Here is a 21,555-nt window from a genome sequence, read left to right as displayed (position 1 = left end):
TGTAAAATTTCATCCATTCTGCTTTAACTGTACCATAATTCTTCATTTTCCTTCTGATCATCATTATAGGAACACAGAGGCAAAGACTTTCCACCGGTGGCAATGGACAGGAACAAAGGGGTCATGCCGTTGCGATGATGGGAAAACGATAATCAACCTGATTCACTGTCAATCCAACCAACGCTAACTGGTAAGGTCATACTGAGTCAGGCAGCACAACCATTATGTAAGGAAATCAGGGTCCTAAGACGCATGCCCTGGTCATCACACTGGGCTTCACAGATATAGTTGCTTGTCCAATTGGAGAGGATCCCATATGGTAAAACTTGATCTTTAATGGTGGGCACAAGAGAAGCAAAGTTGCTGCGCTAGCCTCAATAAAAATGAACAAAACTATTACACTGAGAATTCCTTCTCGCAAAAATAGACGTTGCTTGGATCCACCATCTACATGGTGACAGGATTATCTAGAATCATTATGGAAGTGCAATTGCAGGCTAAACATAGGCATTCACCTTCCACCTTCAACTCACCAGCTTTATGTTAATGAGATCAGGCCAGCTAAACGGATTAAGTGGAATAATTAAGTGGTTGCTTGAAAGCCAATTCTGTCAAAATCTACCCCATCAGTCTTCGTTTTCAAGCAGTCATTGTTTTACAAAGGCTTCGATGATGAACTCTTGGCTCTATTATTCCTTTAATCCTGCTGTCGGAGGTCACATTGATGGGCTAGCTTATGAGTGCTGCTCACTGGAACAGTATCTAAGCCTATAATTTCAGCAAGTGAGGAACCACTAGATCGAAGACAAAAGAATTTAGTTCCATGGAATGTAAGAAGTAATAAAACTACTTCAGTACATTTTGCATGCTCAGAGTTTATACAGGAATTTTGCATTATTTTTATCAGCAGGTTTTCATTTTACCGACAACTTTTAATTTGGGATTTTCATCAGCCTAATAAAGAGACATTCCTTACAGAAACCACTGTACATTGATTGCATATATACAAATCCTTAATTCCTGTTGGCTTTCATAAGGACTACTTACTTTTGTAAAATTCATGACCTTCAGGATCCATATTGTTAGAGCGAGATTCACCAAGAGCAGGATCATCAAGAGGAGGACAAAAAAATAAAGGCACCGCTTTCTCCAGCCATAAATCCCGATTTTGTAGACATATTGGTTTTCTGAGGTCTGGATGTTGTTTCGTTGAGTCAAATACTGTTCCTGTGTCATCTGCATAATAGAAAAGATTATTAACTGAAAGGAAATAATGAGATGCTTGTACTGGCCCATCCACATTAAACAAAAGAAAATTGATGGACCCTGTGGATAAACTGATGAGTACTTAGCTTCTATCTTCATATTGTCAGAGACAATAGCAGTGCTGCATTTTGGAAAGGTAAGTCAGAGTAGGACTTATACATTTAATGGTAAGATTGCTAAACAAAAAGACCTTGGAATTAAGGTTCATAGTTCCTTGAAAGTGGAGTTACAGGTAGATAGGATAGTGAAGAAGGTGCTTGCTTTTATTGGTCAGTGCATTGAGGATAGGAGTTGGGAGTTCATGTTGCGGCTGCACAGAACATTAATTCAGCACTTTGTGTGTACAAATCTGGTCTGTCTCCTACAGGAAGAATTTGTGAAACGTCAAAGGGTTCTGCAAAGCTTTATGAGGAAGTTGCCAGGGTTGGAGAGTTTGAGCTACAGTGAGAGGCTGAATAGGTTGGGGCTATTTTCCCTGGAGTGTCGGAGGCTGAGAGGTGACCTTATAGAGGTTTGTAAAATCATGAATGACATGGATAGTTAAAAGTAGGCAAGGTCTCTTCCCCAGGGTCGGGTGTCCAAAACTAGAGAGCATAGGTTAAGGGTGAGAGGGGAAAGATATAAAAGAGACCTAACGGGCAACTTTTTCATGCAGAATGTATTGGATGTATGGAATGTGCTGCCAGAGGAAGAGGTGGAGGCTTTTACGATTAAAACATTTAAAAGGCATCTGAATGGGTATATGAATAGGAAGGGTTTAGAAGGAAATGGGCCAAATACTGGCAAATGGGAATAGATTTATATTGAATATCTGGTCAGCATGGATGAGTTGGACTGAAGGGTCTGTTTCCATCCTGTATATCTCTATGACTCTATAACAAAAGAGAGGAACCTAAAGCAATTATAATCACTAGAATAAAAGCACTATGCAAACTATTGGGAATAACGTGACAAGATCTCATAGGCTGCATCACTGCCTCTCAAAGGAAATTACTACAGATGTGTTTAATGTATTAGATATAATCATCCAAAATTCCTAGACTCTGAAAAAATCTCAGCAGATTGGATAGTCATAGAGGTCGACAAAACTGAAAAAGGCCCTTTGGTCCATCAAGACTGCACTGTTCAAAAATGCACCTCATTATTCTAATCCCATTTTCCAGCATTCAGTCTACACCCTTGTCAACATTGCCATTGCAAGTGCACATCTAACTAATAAATATTATGAAGGCTTTGCCTCTACCACACTTACATTTAGTAAGTTCCAGTTTCTCTCCATAAAAACACTTTTCCTCACATCTCCTCAACACCATCTCCCTCTTATCTATGTCCCTGGTCACTGATTCCACCCACCAAGGGGATCTACCCTGTCTCTGCCCCTCATAATTTTAATACATCTCAATCATTCCCCACACCAAAATGAAAATCCAATCTCCTCCGCTCCGAGGAAAATACTCCAGTCTGTCCAGGCTCTCGTCATAACTGAAACCTCAGCTCTGATAAATCTGCTAACACTGCTATTGCAGTCCATATTCCACCTATAACTTGGATTCCAGAAGTGCAAACAATACTCTTGGTGGCAATGTTTCATTCAGTTCCAAAATAACCTCCCTGGTCTTAAACTCTAAACCTCAGCCAATGAAAGCAAGTATCCCCTATGGCTACTTAGCCACTTTATCCATCTATCCTGCTACCTTAAGGGATTGGTGAACATCCACACCGAGGTTCCTTTCATGCTTGGTGCTCGCCAGGGTCCAACTTTTCATCAATGTGCATATAGCCTCAAATATAACACCACTACTCAACAAAGGATAGATACAGAAAACAGGAAACTATAAGCCAGTTACTCTAACGTCTGTTAATAGCAAATTGCTAAAAGTTATTATTAAGAATGCAGTAAAAAAAATCATATAAACACAGGCAGAGCCAACATAAATTTGAGAAAGGCAAAATCATTCTTCACACATTTATGACACTAATTTGAAGATGTAACAAGCAGGGTAAATAAAGGGGAACTGATAAATATCCTGCATTTGGATTTTCAAAATGCATTTACTCCGGTGCTATGTAAAAGGTGACTGCAGATGATAAGGGTTAATGATACATTTCAATAGATAGATGATTGGCTAACTAACAGGATATGGATGCTAAGGATAAATTGGTATTTTTCATTGTTGGTAAACTGTAGATACTGGAGTATCTCAGGATTCTGTATTGGAATCTCAAATTATTTACAATCTACATTCATGATTTAGATAAAGGCAATGTTTGTGTTGTAGTCAAATGTGCTGATGATACAAAGATAGGTAGGAAAGCAATGTGTGATTAGAATACAAGTGGTGTGCAAATGGATATGGAAAGCTTCGGTGAGTAGGTAAAACATTTGGCAGATGATGTATAATGGTGGGAAATGTGAGCTTGTCAACTTGTCAATAGTGGGATCATCAGGATATGTCACTTGCCTAATAGTTTTAACCTCAGCAAATATTCGTACTAGCTGGGTTTTGATTGCTTCAGTTTTGCCTTTTCATTTCTATTGATTTGTCACTTTTCCTTCAAAAGATCATCATCATGCTCCAGGCGATTTCCGTTTAGCAAGAACTTTCAGGTCCACCATATTCATCAAATTTAACCAATATTTGTGCTCACTCTCTCTCTAGAGAGATTCTTTTTCAAATGTTGACTCATTGATTTTAGCAGATTGTTTCCTCAGCTAATAACTCAGCAGTGAGTTTCATGCTCTGAATATTGCAGTGAAAGATCAAATTCTTCCCTATCAAGGTATCTTTTTGAGTCAATTGTGTAAGAACACTGGCTGTCTCTGCACAAGCCTTGAGAAATCATTTCATGCTCAGTCTCCAAAGTTTGATAGAATTGTCTGACTGCTGATGGCACCATTAACTATTTGGGTGCATATGCTGTTATTGAAACTGAACTCAACTGTGCAAGCAGCTGATTTCATAAGTTAACTAATATTGATTAACACAATGATGGTGGGTCTAAAGCACTATGATATGGTGCTGCATTGCAAATGCCTATGGTTTTCTTGAAGGGTACATTCTTTCCCGTCCACCCATTCATTCTTCTCATAATGTTAGGAGTAACAAGAAGATAGATTACTGGGCTAATGGTAGGCTACTTGGTAGTGTGGATGAGCAGAGGGATCTTGGTGTCCATGTACACAGATCTCTGAAAGTTGCCACCCAGGTAAATAGTGCTGTGAGGAAGGCATATGGTGTACTGGGCTTTATTGGTAGAGGAATTGAGTTCCGGAGTCCTGAGGTCATGTTGCAGTTGTATGAGACTCTGGTGCGGCCTCATCTGGAGTATTGTGTGCAGTTTTGGTCGCCATACTATAGGAAAGATGTGGAGGCATTGGAACGAGTGCAGAGGAGGTTTACCAGGATGTTGCCTGGAATGGTAGGAAAATCTTATGAGGAAAGGCTGAGGCACTTGGGGCTGTTCTCATTGGAGAAGAGAAGGTTTAGGGGAGATTTGATAGAGGTGTATAAGATGATTAGGGGTTTAGATAGGGTCAACACTGAGAACCTTTTACCGCTAATGGAGTCAGGTGTTACTAGGGGACACAGCTTTAAACTAAGGGGTGGTAGGTATAGGACAGATGTTAGGGGTAGATTCTTTACACAGCGGGTTGTGAGTTCATGGAATGCCCTGCCAGAAGCAGTGGTGAACTCTCCCTCTTTATGGTCATTTAAGCGGGCATTGGATAGGCATTTGGAAGTTATTGGGCTAGTGTAGGTTAGGTAGGATTCGGTCGGCGCAACATCGAGGGCCGAAGGGCCTGTACTGCGCTGTATCTTTCTATGTTCTATGTTCTAATGTTAACCCTCTCAATTATGTCCTCCCTCAGTCTCCTCTGCTCCAGTGTATTCAATCTCCCTTCATAACTAAAACTCTCCAGGTCAGGCAACACGCTGGCACATCTTCTGCACTCTCTCCTGCACAATCACACCCCTCCTTTAATGTGGACTTTAGTTTTGGCCTAACTAATTTTTTACATAGTTCTAGCATAACCTCCCTGCTCTTAAACTCTATACTTTGACTAATAAAGATAAGTATCCCATAACACCTCTTAACCTTTTTAGCTACCTGTGTCGCTACCTTAAGGGACCAGTGGACATTCACACCAAGGTCCCTCTAATCATTGGTACTTACTTCTCAATCCTTCTACATTAAAATCTAAACTATTTATATAAACCACAAACAGCAAGGGCCCCAACACTGATCCTTGCAGAACCCCACTGGACAAAATCCTTCAGACACAAAAACATCCTTCAACCATCACCCTCTGCTTCCTGTCACTCAGCCAATTCTGGATCTAATTAGTGACATTTTCCTAGATTTAACAGGCTATTAGTTTTGCTATCAGTCTCCCATGCAGGACTTTCACAAAAAACTTACTGAAGTCCAAACAGGCTATGCCGAATGCATTATCCTCAAAATTATACCTGGTTAGCTCTTCAAAAAATTCAATCAAGTTGACCAGACATGACCTTCCCTTAACAAAACTATGCCAACTGTTCTTGATTGATCCCTGCCTCTCCAAGTGCAGATTAATTCTGTCTTTCAGAAATGCCTGTTTCCCTATCACTGAGGTTAGACTGACCAGCCTGTAGTTTCCTGGTTTTCTCCTTGCTCCCTTCTTGAATAATGGCACTACATTGGCTGTTCCTTAGTCCTCTGGCACTTCTCCTGTGGCCAGACAGAAATTAAAAATTATTGTCAGCGCCCTCATTATTTCTCCCATGTCTTATTCAATAGCCTGGGATATGTTTCATCTGCCCTGAATATTTACCTATGTTTAAGCCTGCAGACCACTCACAACCTCTTTTCGGTTTATGCGAATTTATTTTAAAATTTATCAATATTTCTCCCTGATTTTTATACCCACATCATCACTTTCACGAGTGAACACTGATACAAAGTGATCATTCATAACCATACCTATGTCCTCCGGCTCCCCACACATATTATCACTGCGGTGTATTATTTCCAAGTTATTCTTTTGTCTGGAATGTACTTGTAATGTAACTTTGGATGTTCCTGTTGTTTTCCCTGCCATTTTTCTTCCAACGGTGAAAGATTGCAGCACGCTGCTGTCCAAACGCACCTGGGTGTCCTTGCACATGAATCACAAAACGTTTCTTTGCAGGTGCACCAGGTAATTATGAAGTAAATGGAATATTGTCCTTCATTGCTAGAGGGATGGAGTTTAAAAATAGGAAGGTTATGCTGCAGCCTGAATGGCAGAGCAGGCTCGATGGGACAGATGACCTAATTCTCTTGAACTTTTGTTCCCTTTGCACATTTTGTACTCTTCCAGGGCATTAGTTGTTTTGAGCCCTGAGTATTTGCCATAAGTCTTTCTTTTTCTCTTTATCCAATCCTGTATATTCCTTGATATCCAGAGTTTGCTGGATTTGCTGTCCCCCGTTTATCTTTATTGGAACATGTTTGCCCTATACTGGCCCTACTGCATTCTTGAATACATTTCATTGTTTCTGTAGAAATGCTTATCTGTTCCCCTTACAGTTCATTCCCCTACCATTATAGCCTTGGCATTCTTCTTCCTCCATTCTTGTGTAGCAGATTCACCTATGGTTAGCTTTTCCCTGGAGGCTGAAGGGCATCATTTTATTCCAATTTTTTTTGCCAGGGTATATTTGGAAAAGGGATCCTGTTCAAAAAACAGGCAGTTGGTGTCAAGACAAGAAAGGCAAAGCTTTTCAAATACTAAACTAAAACCAACCCTCATTAGCTAGGGAGACATTGGCATCCACTGGATTGATATCATCAAGGAGACAACAGAGGCCATTGAAGGCTATTCCCAAGTCGTACAATATTCAAGATGAAGATTCTCCATTGTTTCACAATAGCAGTTAGACAGGGTGGCGGAGGAAGCATTACATTTTCAAACAACAGGGTATCAATCAGAAACCAATCATAAAAAATATTTAATCGCAGAGCCCTTGGAAACAGTGGCAGGACCATACAGAGTCGGTATGGAATTACAAAAGGAAAATCTTGCTTGACAAATCTACTGGAATTATTTGAGGATGTAACTATCAGAGTTAAGCAGGAGCCAGTGGATATGATTTATTTGGACTTTCAGAAGGGTTCCACAAAATCCAATAAAGAGATTAGCACATGGGATTGGAGGTAGTGTATTGAGATGGACAGCAGACTGGTTGGTGGACAGGAAACAAAGAATATGAATAAACAGGTCCTTTTCCAAATGACTAGTGGGGTACCACAAGCAATAGTGCTATGACTCCAGTATTACAGATTTGGATGAGAGAATAAAATGTATCATCTCCAAGTTTGCAAGCAACACAAAGCTGGATGGCTGGACTGTGAGCAAAATGCAGAAATGCATCAGTGTGATTTAGTCAAGCTGAGTGAGTGGGTAAGTGTGTGGCAGATGCAGTAAGTGTGGTTAAAAGTGATGTTATCCCGTTTGATAGCAAAAACAGGAAGGCAGATTATTATCTAGGATGTCAGGAATGATGCATGAGGACAGGTTGAATTGATTAAGATTATATTTACTGGAGTTCAGAAGATTAAGAGGGGATTTCATAGAAACCTCTGTAATTTTGACTGGACTAAACAGGGTAGATGTGAGGAGAATGTTCCTGATGGTGAAAGAGTTCAGAACCAGGGTGACAATGTAAGCATACAGGATAATTTAGAAGTGAGATTAAGAGACATTTCTTTACCCAGAGAATGTTGAGCCTCTGGAATTCACATCACAGAGAGCAGCTGAGGCAAAAACATTGTGTGGTTTCATGAAGAAACTTGGGACTAAGAGATCAAAAGATATGGGGGAGCAGCAGCAACCAGATATTGAGTTCAATTACCAGCTATAATCATAACGAATGTCCTGTGAATGGTCCACTCATGCTCTTAATCTCTACGTTTCAGTGTAGTTAATAAAGTTAAGGCCAGACCTTTAGCACTAAATAGGTGAGCTCAGTTGTAAACAGCCAGGCTGAATTACCCTCATATGATCAGAAACACTGTACAACAAGAGAAGATTCACTAAGTTATGGGCAGCTCACTGCTGCTTCACAGCATCAGTTGACTCACTTCCAGCTGGGTTCGATTCCAGCCTCAGGCGACTGTCTGTGTGGAGTTTGCACATTCTCCCTGTTTCTTCACGGGCTTCCTCCAAGTGCACTGGTTTCTTCCCACAGTCCAAAGATGTGCAAATTAGGTGACTTGGCCACGGGAAATGTAAGGTTACAGGGATAGGGTAGGGAGTGGTGTGGGTGGAATGCTCTTCAGAGGGTTGTTGCAAACTTGATGGGCCAAATGGCTTCCTTCTGCACAGTGGGGATCCTTTGGTTCTATGGATACAGAGGGATTGCCTGTACTCATTAGAGTTTAGAAGAATGAGAGGTGACCTTATTGAAACATTTAAGGTTCTTATGGGGATTGTTAGGGTAACGTGGAGACACTATTTCTCTTGTTGGAAAGTCTAGAACCACAGATTATAATCTCAGAGTAAGGTTCCCCAGGTTTGGACTGATGAGGAGGGATTTCTTTTCTCAGAAGGTATTGAATCTCTGGAATTCTTCACCTCAGGGAGCTGCAGAGTTTAGGTCATTAAGAATATGCAAGGCCAACATGGACAGACAGATTTCTAATCTGGAAGTGAGTCAAGTGAAAAGGCAAGAAAGTGGTTTTGAGGATTATCAGATCAGCCATGATCTCATTGAACATTGGGACAGATTCAATGGGCTGAAGGCCTACTTTTGTTCATATGACTTATGTCCTTAAGGTCTTTCAAGTGTGGCTGCCCAGTCATGTTGACCAACACATCCAATGGACCAACCATTAAAAATGGCATGCATTTTGTTGAAACAGACATTAAGGATGACTATTCCAGTCCCTTTATAAAATTTACTGATCTATTTCTTAAGACATTGCAGTGCTCCAGACATTCTCATTGGGTTTGAAAATCAAGCAAGACATTTGGAATCCTGAAAATGTATGTACAAGGTATTGACCAAAGCCAACTAGCCTGAGCTTACAAAATGCACAACACAGTGTCTGACATGAGATGTGACTCAGCAATTTGACAGCATTTGCTACATAATCCGATTGTGTAAGTAGTAATGCTGACAACCAATTTAGGATTGTCAGTTGAGCTCATACTGTGGTGCACTTGTGCAAACTAGAAGTAAATATAACAACATTAAAGGCCCCGTTCTTTGCAGAGATGAAGTGTATATATGCACACTGTTTCAACTCAACAATATAGGTGATATATCCTCTTGTTCGTTTCTCAGGGCAATTTCTTGAACAACCAGAGTCAGCATACCTGGTTTAAAATTTAAATCATGCTTGGGGGTTAATTGTCAATCATTGTTGACTGGTATATTCTCCATGATAACCCCTCCATTCAGAGTGCATTTCCAATCAATTGGCACTCTCCACTCAAAAAGGAAAGATGTTTTCTTTACCTTTACCATTGGTATTTCTTGTGAACTTGCCTAATGAGGGAGAGATGAACTGATTCAACAACATTTGGCCATTTCGGCAACACTTTTCTCAGTGCTTGCAAGCATTTAAACAGTTACCCACTATGGCTAACTTTTATTTTTGGTAGCTGAAATAACTCCACAACAGCTAGTATCTCACCACCAAATCTCCCTTTACTTACATATGAAGAGTTCTTGACACTGACCCAGCTCCCTCAGAGCCAGCTCTGAGAGTGAAAAGGACATCTGACATGCCTGTTCTTACTGTCAACCAGGGCTCCCTGATTGGGACTGTCAAACTAGTCCAATTAGGAAGCCCATAATCTATGAGGACAACCTGGCTGACATCATTACAAGCAAAACAGTAGTTTACCATGTTCTGTGCTCTGGGTTTTTCTCACGCTTGGTCAGCTTTATTTGAGCTATCCTTCACTGCAGTCCAGTTCCTAGGTGGGTCTTGAATTCTTCTGCTTAGGACTAAAGTGTTATTCAGTGCTCTTCAGAAATTTCCATACCTTTGTGATCAATTGGCTGGGCTAGCCTTGTTTTTCACTGTAGTATCATGCTATCACTGAATTTCCCTCTTTCTCGCAGCACTATTGGTCTGTTTGACATAGGAACAGATCTACACTCAGGGGAATAAAGCAACTGGCACAAACAGAACTTGCTGGAGACACTCAGCAGGTCTGCCAGATTCCATAGAGTTAATATTTTGAGTCCTGTGAGCCTTCTGCTCTGAAATGTTAACTCTGTTTTGTCTCCACAGACCCCCTGAGTTTATCCAGCAATTTCTGTGTTTGCTTGTTTCAGATATCCAGCATCCACAGTTCTTTATTTTATTTGAATATCAACATGTTTTTGAACATAACAATCTGGGATGGTAAGAGAGGGTATCTGGAACTGTATGGATGCTGGCTCCAATTCCATGTGATTTAATAACCCTATGACACAACTAATTACGGTCATGCTCTGTAGATATTCTTTGAGAAAATTACATTTAACTCCTTACTCCAATGTCAATAAATCAAGATCTTTAGTTAAACAAAAACCTATTGGGCATAAAAAATCCTTTTACAGAGTTATTCAGCCTAGTATGGACATGAGAGATTTTCTAATGTTTAAATTTATTACAATTGCTGATTTAGAGGAATAATAACTTTGCAGCTATATTATGGAGTCTGCAGGACCAATACGTTCAGAGCCATCACATCAGGCAATCTACTGCACCAACACTTTAATCATAAGCACAGCAGGTAAACTATAACACCAATACTCTTATAACAATCACAACAGGCAACTCGCAACTACTGGATGTTTAGGAGGCAGTTTAATTGGATAACATTTGAACATAAAACTGGATCATACTGTAATTTTATTGACTTAGGTCATTTAGACTATTCACTTGTTTGCTTGCTTTCTCTCTCTTCTACTCTTACCTCATGTAGATCAGAATGAAATTGGCTTTCTATTTTACGAATAGAAATCAGTATGCTCTGTTAAAGCTTGTTGAAATCTTTGAAGATCTTCTGCCAATCTTATTTTTTGAGGTCTTTGCAGAAGCTATTGACTTTTTTGAAAGAATTTTCTAATCAGATTTGTTACAACACATACCTCCTGAAGTAGGTGGGACTTGAATGTGGGCTTCCTAGTTCACGGATAGGGACTCCAGCACAGCAACTCAAAGAGCCCCTAGGGACACTAGCAGATATTTTTTATGTTAACCTGCTCAGAGCTGTTATCACACACCTCTGGAACAGATGGCTCTTGAACCTGGGTCTCCTGGCTCAAAAGTATGGATATTACCAAATCTATTTTCCACAATAAGTTACAGCCATTTATCTGATTTATAAGCAAAGGAAAAATCCAACCTAAGGGACATTTTAATGACGAAACACAAGAATGAGTGGTTTCAGTAACTAATTTATTACTCTCGGAAAGATTCTACAAATATCATTTAACCATTTAATCAACTGCAGGGAAATATGATTTTCAGGCCCTTCTCTCCTTCCAGCTCCAGTTCTCCCAGTGCAGTCATGTGATGTATTGCATAGCTGTGAGCCAAAACATCAGACACTCTTGATGGGCTTTAACCAGAGATTGCCACTCAACAGGTCAAAACATTGAAACCACATCTACAAGATCCCAAGGATCTGTTCAATATGTTAGTAAGTTTGCAGATGACACCAAAATATAGTAGCACAGTGGACATTGAAGAAGGTTATCCAAGAGTACAATTGGACCTCGATGAACTGGGCCAGTGGGCTGAGGAATGGCAAGTGATGCTTAATTCAGATTAATTGAGGTATTGCATTTTGGTCAGACAAACCAGGACTGGGTTTACCCAACTAATGGTCGAGCTCTGGTGAGTGTTATTGAACAAAGGGACCTAGGGGTGCAGGTACATGGTTCATTGAAAGTGGCATCACAGCTAAAAAGAATGATGAAGAAGGCATTTGGCATGCTTGCCTTCGTCAGTCAGAGCATTAAGTACAGGTGTTGGCATGACATGTTACGACTGTAAAATACATTGGTAAGGCCACATTTGGAGTACTGTGTACAATTCTGATTGCCCTGCAATAGAAAGAATATTATTAAATTGTAAAGGGTGCAAAAAACTTTACAAAGATGTTACTGAGACTGGAAGGCTTGAGCTATAAAGAGAGGCTGGATAAACTGGGAGTTATTTCCCTGGAGAGAGTACTTTATATGGGTTTACAAAATCATGAGGAACAGAGATAAGGTGAATAGCCAAGAGTAGGGGAGTCCAAAACTGGAGGGCGTAGGTTTAAGGTGAAAGGGGAAAGATTTAAAAGGGACCTGAGGGGCAACCTTTTCACATAGAGGGTGTGCACATATGGAACAAACTGTCAGAGGAAGTGATAGAGGTGGGCACAATTGCAACACTCAAAAGACATTAGGACAGGTACACGAATAGGAAAGGTTTAGAGGGATATGCAGACAAATGGGGCTAGTTCCGTTTAGGAAATCTGATTCGCATGGACAAGCTGGGCCGAAGATTGTGTTTCCATGCTGCATGACTCTTTGACTCTAATACTTCTATGTGTTCTGGCTCCAGCACTTCTCTTTAATAATATCTGCATGCCAGCTATCCATCATCAGAGGATAATCCTTATACTCCTGTCGTTAATCAATGAGATTGGATATTGGCTGGAAGATGTACATCAGTTGTGATCTTTTGAAGGAAAAAGGAATCTCAACATCTGTGTGGGAACTGAGTATAGACTTAAAGGTATGCTTCTTGAGATCACAGACAAGGTGACACTGTGAAGAGATGGTTTTTCTTTTGAAAGCCATGACTAGCTGCTGCCAGTGATTTGACAACTACAGAGATGGGGTCGATGATCCCATTTCATCTGAGTGAATCCATCGATGGTGGCAAACCCCTATCCCTTCTGACCCTTTGCTTGCCCATCATCTCAAATGGACTAAATTGCTATAGAATCCAGTGTCCAGGACCTATGTAGTGATGCTGAAGACCAAGATACTACGTAGCTCCACACTTCATCCTTCGAATGACTCATAAACATAAAATTTCAGGGTGATGGTGACATTGGAGACTGCATTTAAAGGATTGTCATGGTGCCTGTGACACCTCAAATACTTGTAGACTGGTGTTCAAAAGTATGTGAACAACTATTTGGATAGGTGCAGCCTTCTTTGGCACTGAGGATCTGTTATTTACAGATAACTTACTCTTAATTGGGGCAACCACTATCTTGGCGAGTGAAATCTTTCCTTTGTAGCCCTTTGTAGTTCTCCTCGGGTCATTTCCCGACCAGAGGGTTATTCCTAATCAATCTCTTCCTTTCTTCTCTGTAATATGAGCATAGCTTTCTTAGCTCCCTCAGCTAGCACATGTTTATTTCCCAAGGCTTCATCTGCCCAGACTCTGCAAAAGTGACGCCAGCAGTTTCACATCCCTTTCAGGAGTCTTATCATTGTTTACAAATACAAACCTCTCAGCTCCTGTGGTAGCAGCTTTGTGCCACTGGTAGAATATTATTCTCCACTTCTCAAGTCTGATGAGCAGTGCATTGATTAGCTCTCTCTGGCTCCTTGCTGTGAGCATGCCATCTGCACCCTGGCATGTCCCATTTTCCCCATGTATCTCCAATGAAAAATTAAAATTGCTTCACTGAGCTCATCAATCAACACAACAATTATTTAATTGGAGGTCTGTGGTAAGTAGAATTCGAATCCCTACAGTGTGGGAATAGGCCATTTGGCCCAACAAGTCCACACGGACCCTCTGAAGAGTATCCCACCCAGACCCATTCCCCTGTACCTATTACTCTACATTTCCCCTAACTAATGCACCCAGCCTACATATCCCTAAACACTATGGACAATTTAGCATGGCCAATTCACCTAAACAGCACATCTTTAGATTGTGGGAGCAAACCAGATCACCCGGACGAAATCCATGCAGACGCGGGGAGAATGTGCAAACTCCACAGAGACAATTGCCAGAGGTTGAAATCAAACCTGGGTCCCTGATGCTGTGAGGCAGCAGTGCTAACCACTGAGCCACCATGCGACCCATAACCCCTCACAACCCCTTACTCACACTCCACCATCCCTCCCTTTTGGAAACTGTGTAATCCAGAGGAATTGGTATTCAGTCACACTTCCCAGGAATGGGATTTCCAATGTACAGCTATCTCTGTGATCTCTGCCAGCTTTCTCAATTGAAACTTTAGCCCATGAACTGTTGGGGGTAAAGGGAGGACACTCATATAGAAGCATTGAAAGGCCAGTCTTAGGAAGAATGATCGTGATGGCAGTGAATCATCATGTCAGAAAGTAATTGAGGCTGAATTAAACACATAATTTAATTCCCAAACAGTCACAACTAGCTTATCAGGCCAGCAGATTTTTTTTTTGCATCGCTAGTGCCATTTGAAGAGGTGGCCACTACCAGGTCTGCAGCATGGCATATGACAAAGACATTTCAATTGGATGATAACTAAATCTAGGGTATTTCTAGGGCCAAGCTAGCAGCTCTCAGCAAGGGGAGAGGGGCAAGTGGACAGTTGCTGGAGGATGCTAGAATTGAAAAACCAGGTGTGTGGAGGGGCCCATGGTTGGGTCACATCATGGGGTTGGGGGAGGCCTTCAATGAGCCCGGGATGTCCATTTAACAGGCCATCACCACTCCATGCTGGGAAAGCTTTCAAGTAGGAAATGAATGTGGATAAGGTGTGACCCTTCTTGCCATCAGTTAAATCCTAATGAATGACCAAGAAGAGATCTCAGCTGACCTATGCGTGGGCAGGCTGCTCATCACTGTCCCTACCACAGCAGGGCAGAAATGGGAAGTATATGACAGCTTTTGGACTTAACATGACCTTCCAACCTTCAAAACTACTGGTAGGGAAGGGTTAAATCCAATTCTGAGTAAACTTTCTCTGTTCAAAGCATAAGAAATTTCACACACCATTGCCATCACAGTGATCACATACATAACATATCTGGGGTGTTTCACCAAGATGATACATGATTTATGTGATTGTAAAGAAAGAAAGATAACCAAAAACTTTTGATGAAGTTGCTGTCTTACTTGCGAAGATCAAGCTGATAACTGAAGATTCAATATTCAGCCCATGACATCGTAAATCATTCATTTTGTTTTGTGGTATAGACTACAGTGTCAAGCCCTTTACATCTCCAGCACAAAGTAAAGGTTAATTGGAAATCCTTACCAGGCTGAAGAGAATTTTTAAGAAATGGTGCATGTAAAAGTTCACTCAAACATTTCTATGTAGCAGCAACTCAGCAAAGTAAGATAAGGAAATAATTAACTCAACTTGCAAAGTCCAAATTATCTTTTCAAAAGTTTCTCTTCCTCTAAAGCATGCCTGAATTTCTTTTATATAAATAACAATGCTTTCCACAATGACAAACTTCAGTACAGATTTCACCTAGCTGGATGTTTTGCATTTACATCAGGCTTATTGTTTAAGTAATGGATTTCTGAACAAGAAGATGAAGTTGGTTTAAAAAATGGTGGTAGGAAGGGGAAAACGTCAATTGGATTATCTCAAAATAGTCACCTCCACTGGAGCAAGGAGTGATTAGAATGTGAATGCCAATGAGAGCAAAGGAAAAATATTACAAAGCTGAACTTCACAGGTGAAGTTATATAGATTAAAAATTCGGGCAGTGGAAGAATTGTCTTTCACAGTGGGGAATTTTACTAATAACAGCACTCAAATGCAATCAGAGATTGCCAAGCTAAATAGAAGAGTGCACAATAGTAAAGCTTTAGAATAGGTCACTGAAATTTTTCATGGTCATACACACATTTCCTGTTCATCAAGAGTATTGTTGGCTTTGCCTATCTTTGTGAAGCAGACTTTGTGAAGTGTGGAATTTTTGACCCACTAATTGAAAAGTGAAGTTGAGATCAGAGTGTTCAGAGGCAGGTTTAATTTAGCCTAGTGATGACGCCCCAGAAATTTGAAAAGGAGTCTTACATCGCTGTTTGGACAGAAAAGATTCATTTACAGTTAGGTGACTTTGAATGTAGAAATTCCTGTTGTAAAAAGGCCAGGAACCATTGTAGACATCAGCAGCAATCATGTCCCCTCTTTCAGCAGCAAGTGCATGATATTCCATGTTTAACTGTTCAGCAGTTACTTTGACAGCTACTTTTAAAAGGTAACTATGCAAGTGTGAGGTTAGGATGACAAGTTGGTGGTAGATGGATAAAGTATTAGATGGGTGAAGATGGGTGGGAATAAGATACCAGGTGGTTGGGTGAAGGGGGCAGAGTGTCAGGGAAATGGACAAGTGTTAGTTTGAGGATCTTGGTTTAGCTTGTGGTGGTTTCATCATAATGGGCAACTCTAATGTATATTACTAAAACAACTGGGCAGTGGAATCTCTAGACCATTGTGTTGCAAAGACACTGTTCCTCCTCCTTACACACTAACTTGGCATCAAAATCAAATTCTTAAAACAGATGAAAGAAAGAAATAACATTAAAAGCAACAAAATTACATTTATTAGGGGATTAAATAATTATCATTCCATTGAATTTCAAAGTGTTCAATGGTGTTTTATTTCAGTCAATTGACTTTCAATTATTGAAACATTGTGCACCTCAACTGAAAGCAGTCTGCAGATTAATTCATCTCAAATTACACAATGCTTTTAACTTTATTGCAACTGAGCTAGTTCCACCTTTTTTACCCAACCCTCCCCTCTCATCCCCCCAACCCAAACCCCATTTCCTTTTTGTTGCTTCATTTTCATTATCATTTAATCAGTCAGCTCTTCTTCATAGCTGTCTCTCCCAGACATAAGGCTGTCACTTCCAAAAAAACTAGTAAACTACCAGGATGCCAAATTTAACCTTTGCAAAGTAACATTAAACAAGAATGAGCCTAACCATTTAGCTGTTACAAAACTCATTTTGTGATATATCCTCTTCAAAACAATACCAACATTATCAATCTTGCATTTCCTTCATGGTTAAAATAATAACTATAATATTCTTGAATGAAAATTTGAGCTTTTCATGCATTCATTTAATTTCTAGGTGTTGACACTGTCCAATCCATACCTTACTAGCTAGAACCCTGCTACATGGAGACAGCCTGGATTCATGTTTAAGTTGGCATGAGGAATTTTAACTCAGTGAGGAAGCATGTTGGAATTCAGATCTGTGGGATAAAAATAGTTTAGGTTGCAACATGTTGTTGAAAGAAACTCTGAGCCACACAGTGGTTTTTCTGATCCAATAATATTGAGTGGAATACACATGGAGTAGAATATTTCTAGAGCTCACATTATTGCAAACAAGACTCTGAAACTTCACCAGTATTTCTGACAAATGAATCTGCTAATTGGTTGTTTCACTCCTCACTCCCTTTATAGTTTGCAGAAGAGACCTTCATGAGTCGGACTACTAAGACATTCCAGTATCAAAATTGTAGAGCCACAGAGCTGTACAGCAGGGAAATAGACCTTATGGTCCAACACATCTGAGACAACCAGATAACCTAGATTAATCTAGTCCCATGTGCCAACATTTGTCCCATTTTTCTCTAAATTCTTCCTATTCATATTCCCATCCAGATGTCTTTTAAATTTTGTAATTGTACCAGCCTCCACCACTTCCTGTGGCAGTTCATTCCATACACCCACTGCATGAAAATGTTGCACCTTAAATCGCTTTAAAACTTTCCCCTCTCACCTTAAAACTAAGACCTCTAGTTTTGAACTCACCTACTCAAGGAAAAGACCATGGCCATTCGTCCTATTCATGCCCCTCAGGATTTTATAAAACTCTATAAAGTCACCCCTCAGCCTCCGATTCTCCAGGGAAAATAGCCCCAGCCTATTCAACCTCTCCCTATAGCTCAAACCCCACAATCCAAGCAACATCCTTGCAATTCTTTTCTGCACCCTCTCAAGTTTTGCATTCCAATAGCAGGGAGAACAGAATTGCATGCAGTATTCCAAAAATAACCTAACCAATGTCCTGTACAGCTGCAACATGACCTCCCAATTCCTTTTCTCAATGCACTGACTAATAAAGACAAGCATACCAAACACCTTCTACATTATCCTATCCACTGCGACTCCACTTTCAAGGAACTATGAATCTGCACTCCAAGTCTCTTTGTTAAACTGCAATACACCGTCAGTGCCAATTTTACTGCAGAAATTGTTAAAAATGGAAATATTCATCATTTGTCAGTCCTGTATACATTTGTCTACACAATAATACTGACTACACTTCAGAAAGGAAATAAATACTCTTTGTAAAATACTTTGGGAAATCCTGAAAGGGTAGAGGTAATCTTTTCCTATTTTAAATTAAAAAGTATTAGCCTCAGTTCATCTGAAGTTTAAATGCTCTTTAATTATGGATTTTACAAGTTGGAGTATTCTGGACAGCTCAAGGACAGTTAACATTTTAGGCTGGTTTGCCTATATAACAATACCTCTCTTGTCGTATCTATGGACACAGATATATAGGCATCGATTTTTAAATTCCTGTCTAGGCATCAAACTAGAATTGTACATTGGCTGCCCTTCATAGAAACTATTAGATTATCATTGCTAACAAAATCCGTGAATATTCAGTGGTCTTATAATTTTGCATTCGGAATAAAGTTACAAACAATATTTTTCATATGCGTGAATCTTGTTCCAAAATTTGCATTTATATGGTGTCTTTCATAACATCAAAATGTCCCATGTGCTTAACTACCTGTGAAATATAGTTGTGAAGCAGCAAGCAGGACAACCAATTTCGCCGTATAAGGTCTCAACTGAATTGAGATAACCAGACAATTTGTTTTAGCAGCATTGGGCTGAGGGGTAAATATTGTCCTGAATACTGGGATGAACACCCCTGCTTTTCTTCAAATATTGCTAATGGATCTTTCATACCACATGAGAAGGCAAGATGGAGGCCTCCACTTATCAACTCTCACTTTCAGTGCGCTACTGAAATATCAACTCATATTGTGAACTAAGATCTCTGAAAATTGAATTTGATCCACCAATCTCCTGACACAGAGTTCTGCCAACACGTCAGAACTGAGATCTCCAGCTGTTACAGCAGTTTCTTTCCCCTTATCCAAATCATCAATCAATCCAGCAGACTTCTCCTAATGCTAGGTCTGAATTGGCATCCTTCTCTAGTTTCTCCATTAGCTTCCGTGATGCTCTTCCCCAGATCACCTGCTCCTAAGATCAGTCTCTTCCTTGCTTCATTTCATTCCCACTAAACTGAAGTGAAGTGAGAGTAACTATCCCTGATATTAAGGCAGCATTTTACAGAGTGTCCTATCAAGGTGTCCCAGTTAAACAAAAGTCAACAGTAATCTGGCACCTAACTCATTATTTATTGGAGTTATAACTGGCAGAAAGGAAGAGGATTGTGGTCTTTGGAGATCAACCGTCTCATCCTGAGGACATCTCTGCAGGAGTTCCTCAGGATAATGTCCAAGACCAGGAATCTTCAACTGCTTCAGCAATGATCTTGCCTCCAACTTAAGGTCAAAAATGAGAATGATCACTGAAGATTGCATAGTGTTCAGTGTTTTCACAATTTTCAGATACTGTAATGGACTGTTTCTTGGTGATATGGACCACATCAGGGCTTGAGTTGGTTAAGTGGCAAGTGATATTCATATCACAAAAGTGTCAGACAATCACCACTCAAATAAGAGAGAAAGTAGCCATCTCCACTTGATATTTAATGGTTGTACCACATTGAATCCCCCACCATCAACAAATTGGGGATTACCACTGACCAGAAAATAAGATGGATCAGGCATATAAATATTGTGACTACAAGAGCAGGCCCCCAGCTGGGAATTCCACAGTGAGAATATACCCAAGACTCCCTGAATATTTTTCGCTGTATTCAAAAGAGAAGTCCAAATACTCCCACTTGCCTGCTTGACTGCACCTCCAAGAATACTCAAGAACATCAACACCATTCAAGACAATGCAGCCTACTTAATCATTGTACTAGGGGTTGGAAGAAGTAAATATTTAAGCCCCAGGATGAGGCAAAGTAGCAGCCCTGTGAGTTATTTACAAGATGCATTACATCAATTCACCAACATTGTTTAGATAGTATCTTTCAAATCCATGACTCTATCATCTCAAGGAATAAAAAGAGCAGATGCATGGCAACAACACAAATTGCAAGTTTCATCAAATACCACACTTATTTGAAAGTGGCGATTTCAAAATGTTTGAACTGCCTCCCTAATGTACCTATATTATACATGGACTGTAATGATTGAAGAAAGCTGGTCAGCACTACATTCTCAAGGAGGGTTATGAATTGGCTGTGAATCTTGGTCTTTCCACTGAAGGCCTCATTTTACAATTAAATAATCAGGCCACTTGCCTACCTAGCTGCATGGAGCTGACATTGCAAGTCCCTTTCCTCAGCCAGTGTCCCCATTTTAGCATAACCCATTCACATTCCACTAACAGCCCAACTGTTACTGAAAACCATATTCAAGTTGTCTCCTTCTTGAGATTATTCTAATCTCCTTTGCTGATACTCCCACATGGAACAGAAATATAGCCAATTGCATGTAAATGAGATACAGAAATTAAAATAACCAGGTGTCTATTTCTGGAGCAGATTTTAATGCCTGTGCAACACTGGCTTAGCATTAATATTGGTGGTTAGGCTTTTATCAACAGCAATGGTCTCACTATTCCCCTTATATCAATAAATGATGGACCTTCCTTTTATCACTTCCATCCACATTTCCTTTTCTTGTCCTAACCCCATTTTCTTTTGTAACAGCTTCCAAAACATAAAGATACCTCAATTCACTTACAACAGCTCAAATTAAATTCTTAACCTTTTACCGTCTGTTCATCCCAACATTTCTGGGTATACTGATTTGGTCATATCAAAACCATTACTCTGTCTCCTTCACCCAGGCCATTCTCCCAATAAGTTCCTCATCATCCAGGAGTGCAGACTTTGAATGGATGCGGTGAACAATTGGTTGAACCATTCACTACTAAGCTGGACCACAAAAGGCAATACTGAGTACCTGCTTTTGTATGCTGAAACTTCTCTTAATTCCAGATCAAAAGATATAAGGATAATGCAAAGATTGCCACTTGGTTCTTTCCTCTATCACAATCCTTGTGGCCTTGCCTTCTTTCCCATCCTTGCCTCACTGTGAGGTATGCAATCGAGATCAATCAACCTGTGCTGCGTCTCTCACTTCCACCAGGCTAAATGTCCTCTAAGATTCCAACATGT

The 21,555-nt window shown here is 40.2% G+C and overlaps 1 protein-coding gene across 1 annotated transcript in view; it reads right to left on the bottom strand.

Moving 5' to 3' along the window:
* Nucleotides 1-21,555, bottom strand: part of sgcd (sarcoglycan, delta (dystrophin-associated glycoprotein)) — a 196,252-nt gene that overhangs the window by 160,642 nt on the left and 14,055 nt on the right. Inside the window, exon 2 of the mRNA XM_060837326.1 lies at nucleotides 1,048-1,236. Within this exon, the coding sequence (XP_060693309.1) occupies nucleotides 1,048-1,236 (189 nt within the window). The remainder of the gene's footprint in view (nucleotides 1-1,047; nucleotides 1,237-21,555) is intronic.

The sequence above is a fragment of the Hemiscyllium ocellatum genome, chromosome 16 (genome assembly GCF_020745735.1).
Source record: "Hemiscyllium ocellatum isolate sHemOce1 chromosome 16, sHemOce1.pat.X.cur, whole genome shotgun sequence".
Lineage (NCBI taxonomy): Eukaryota > Metazoa > Chordata > Chondrichthyes > Orectolobiformes > Hemiscylliidae > Hemiscyllium > Hemiscyllium ocellatum.
The sequence above is the reverse complement of the archived record's forward strand: the minus strand, read 5'-3'. Positions and strand labels throughout refer to the sequence as shown.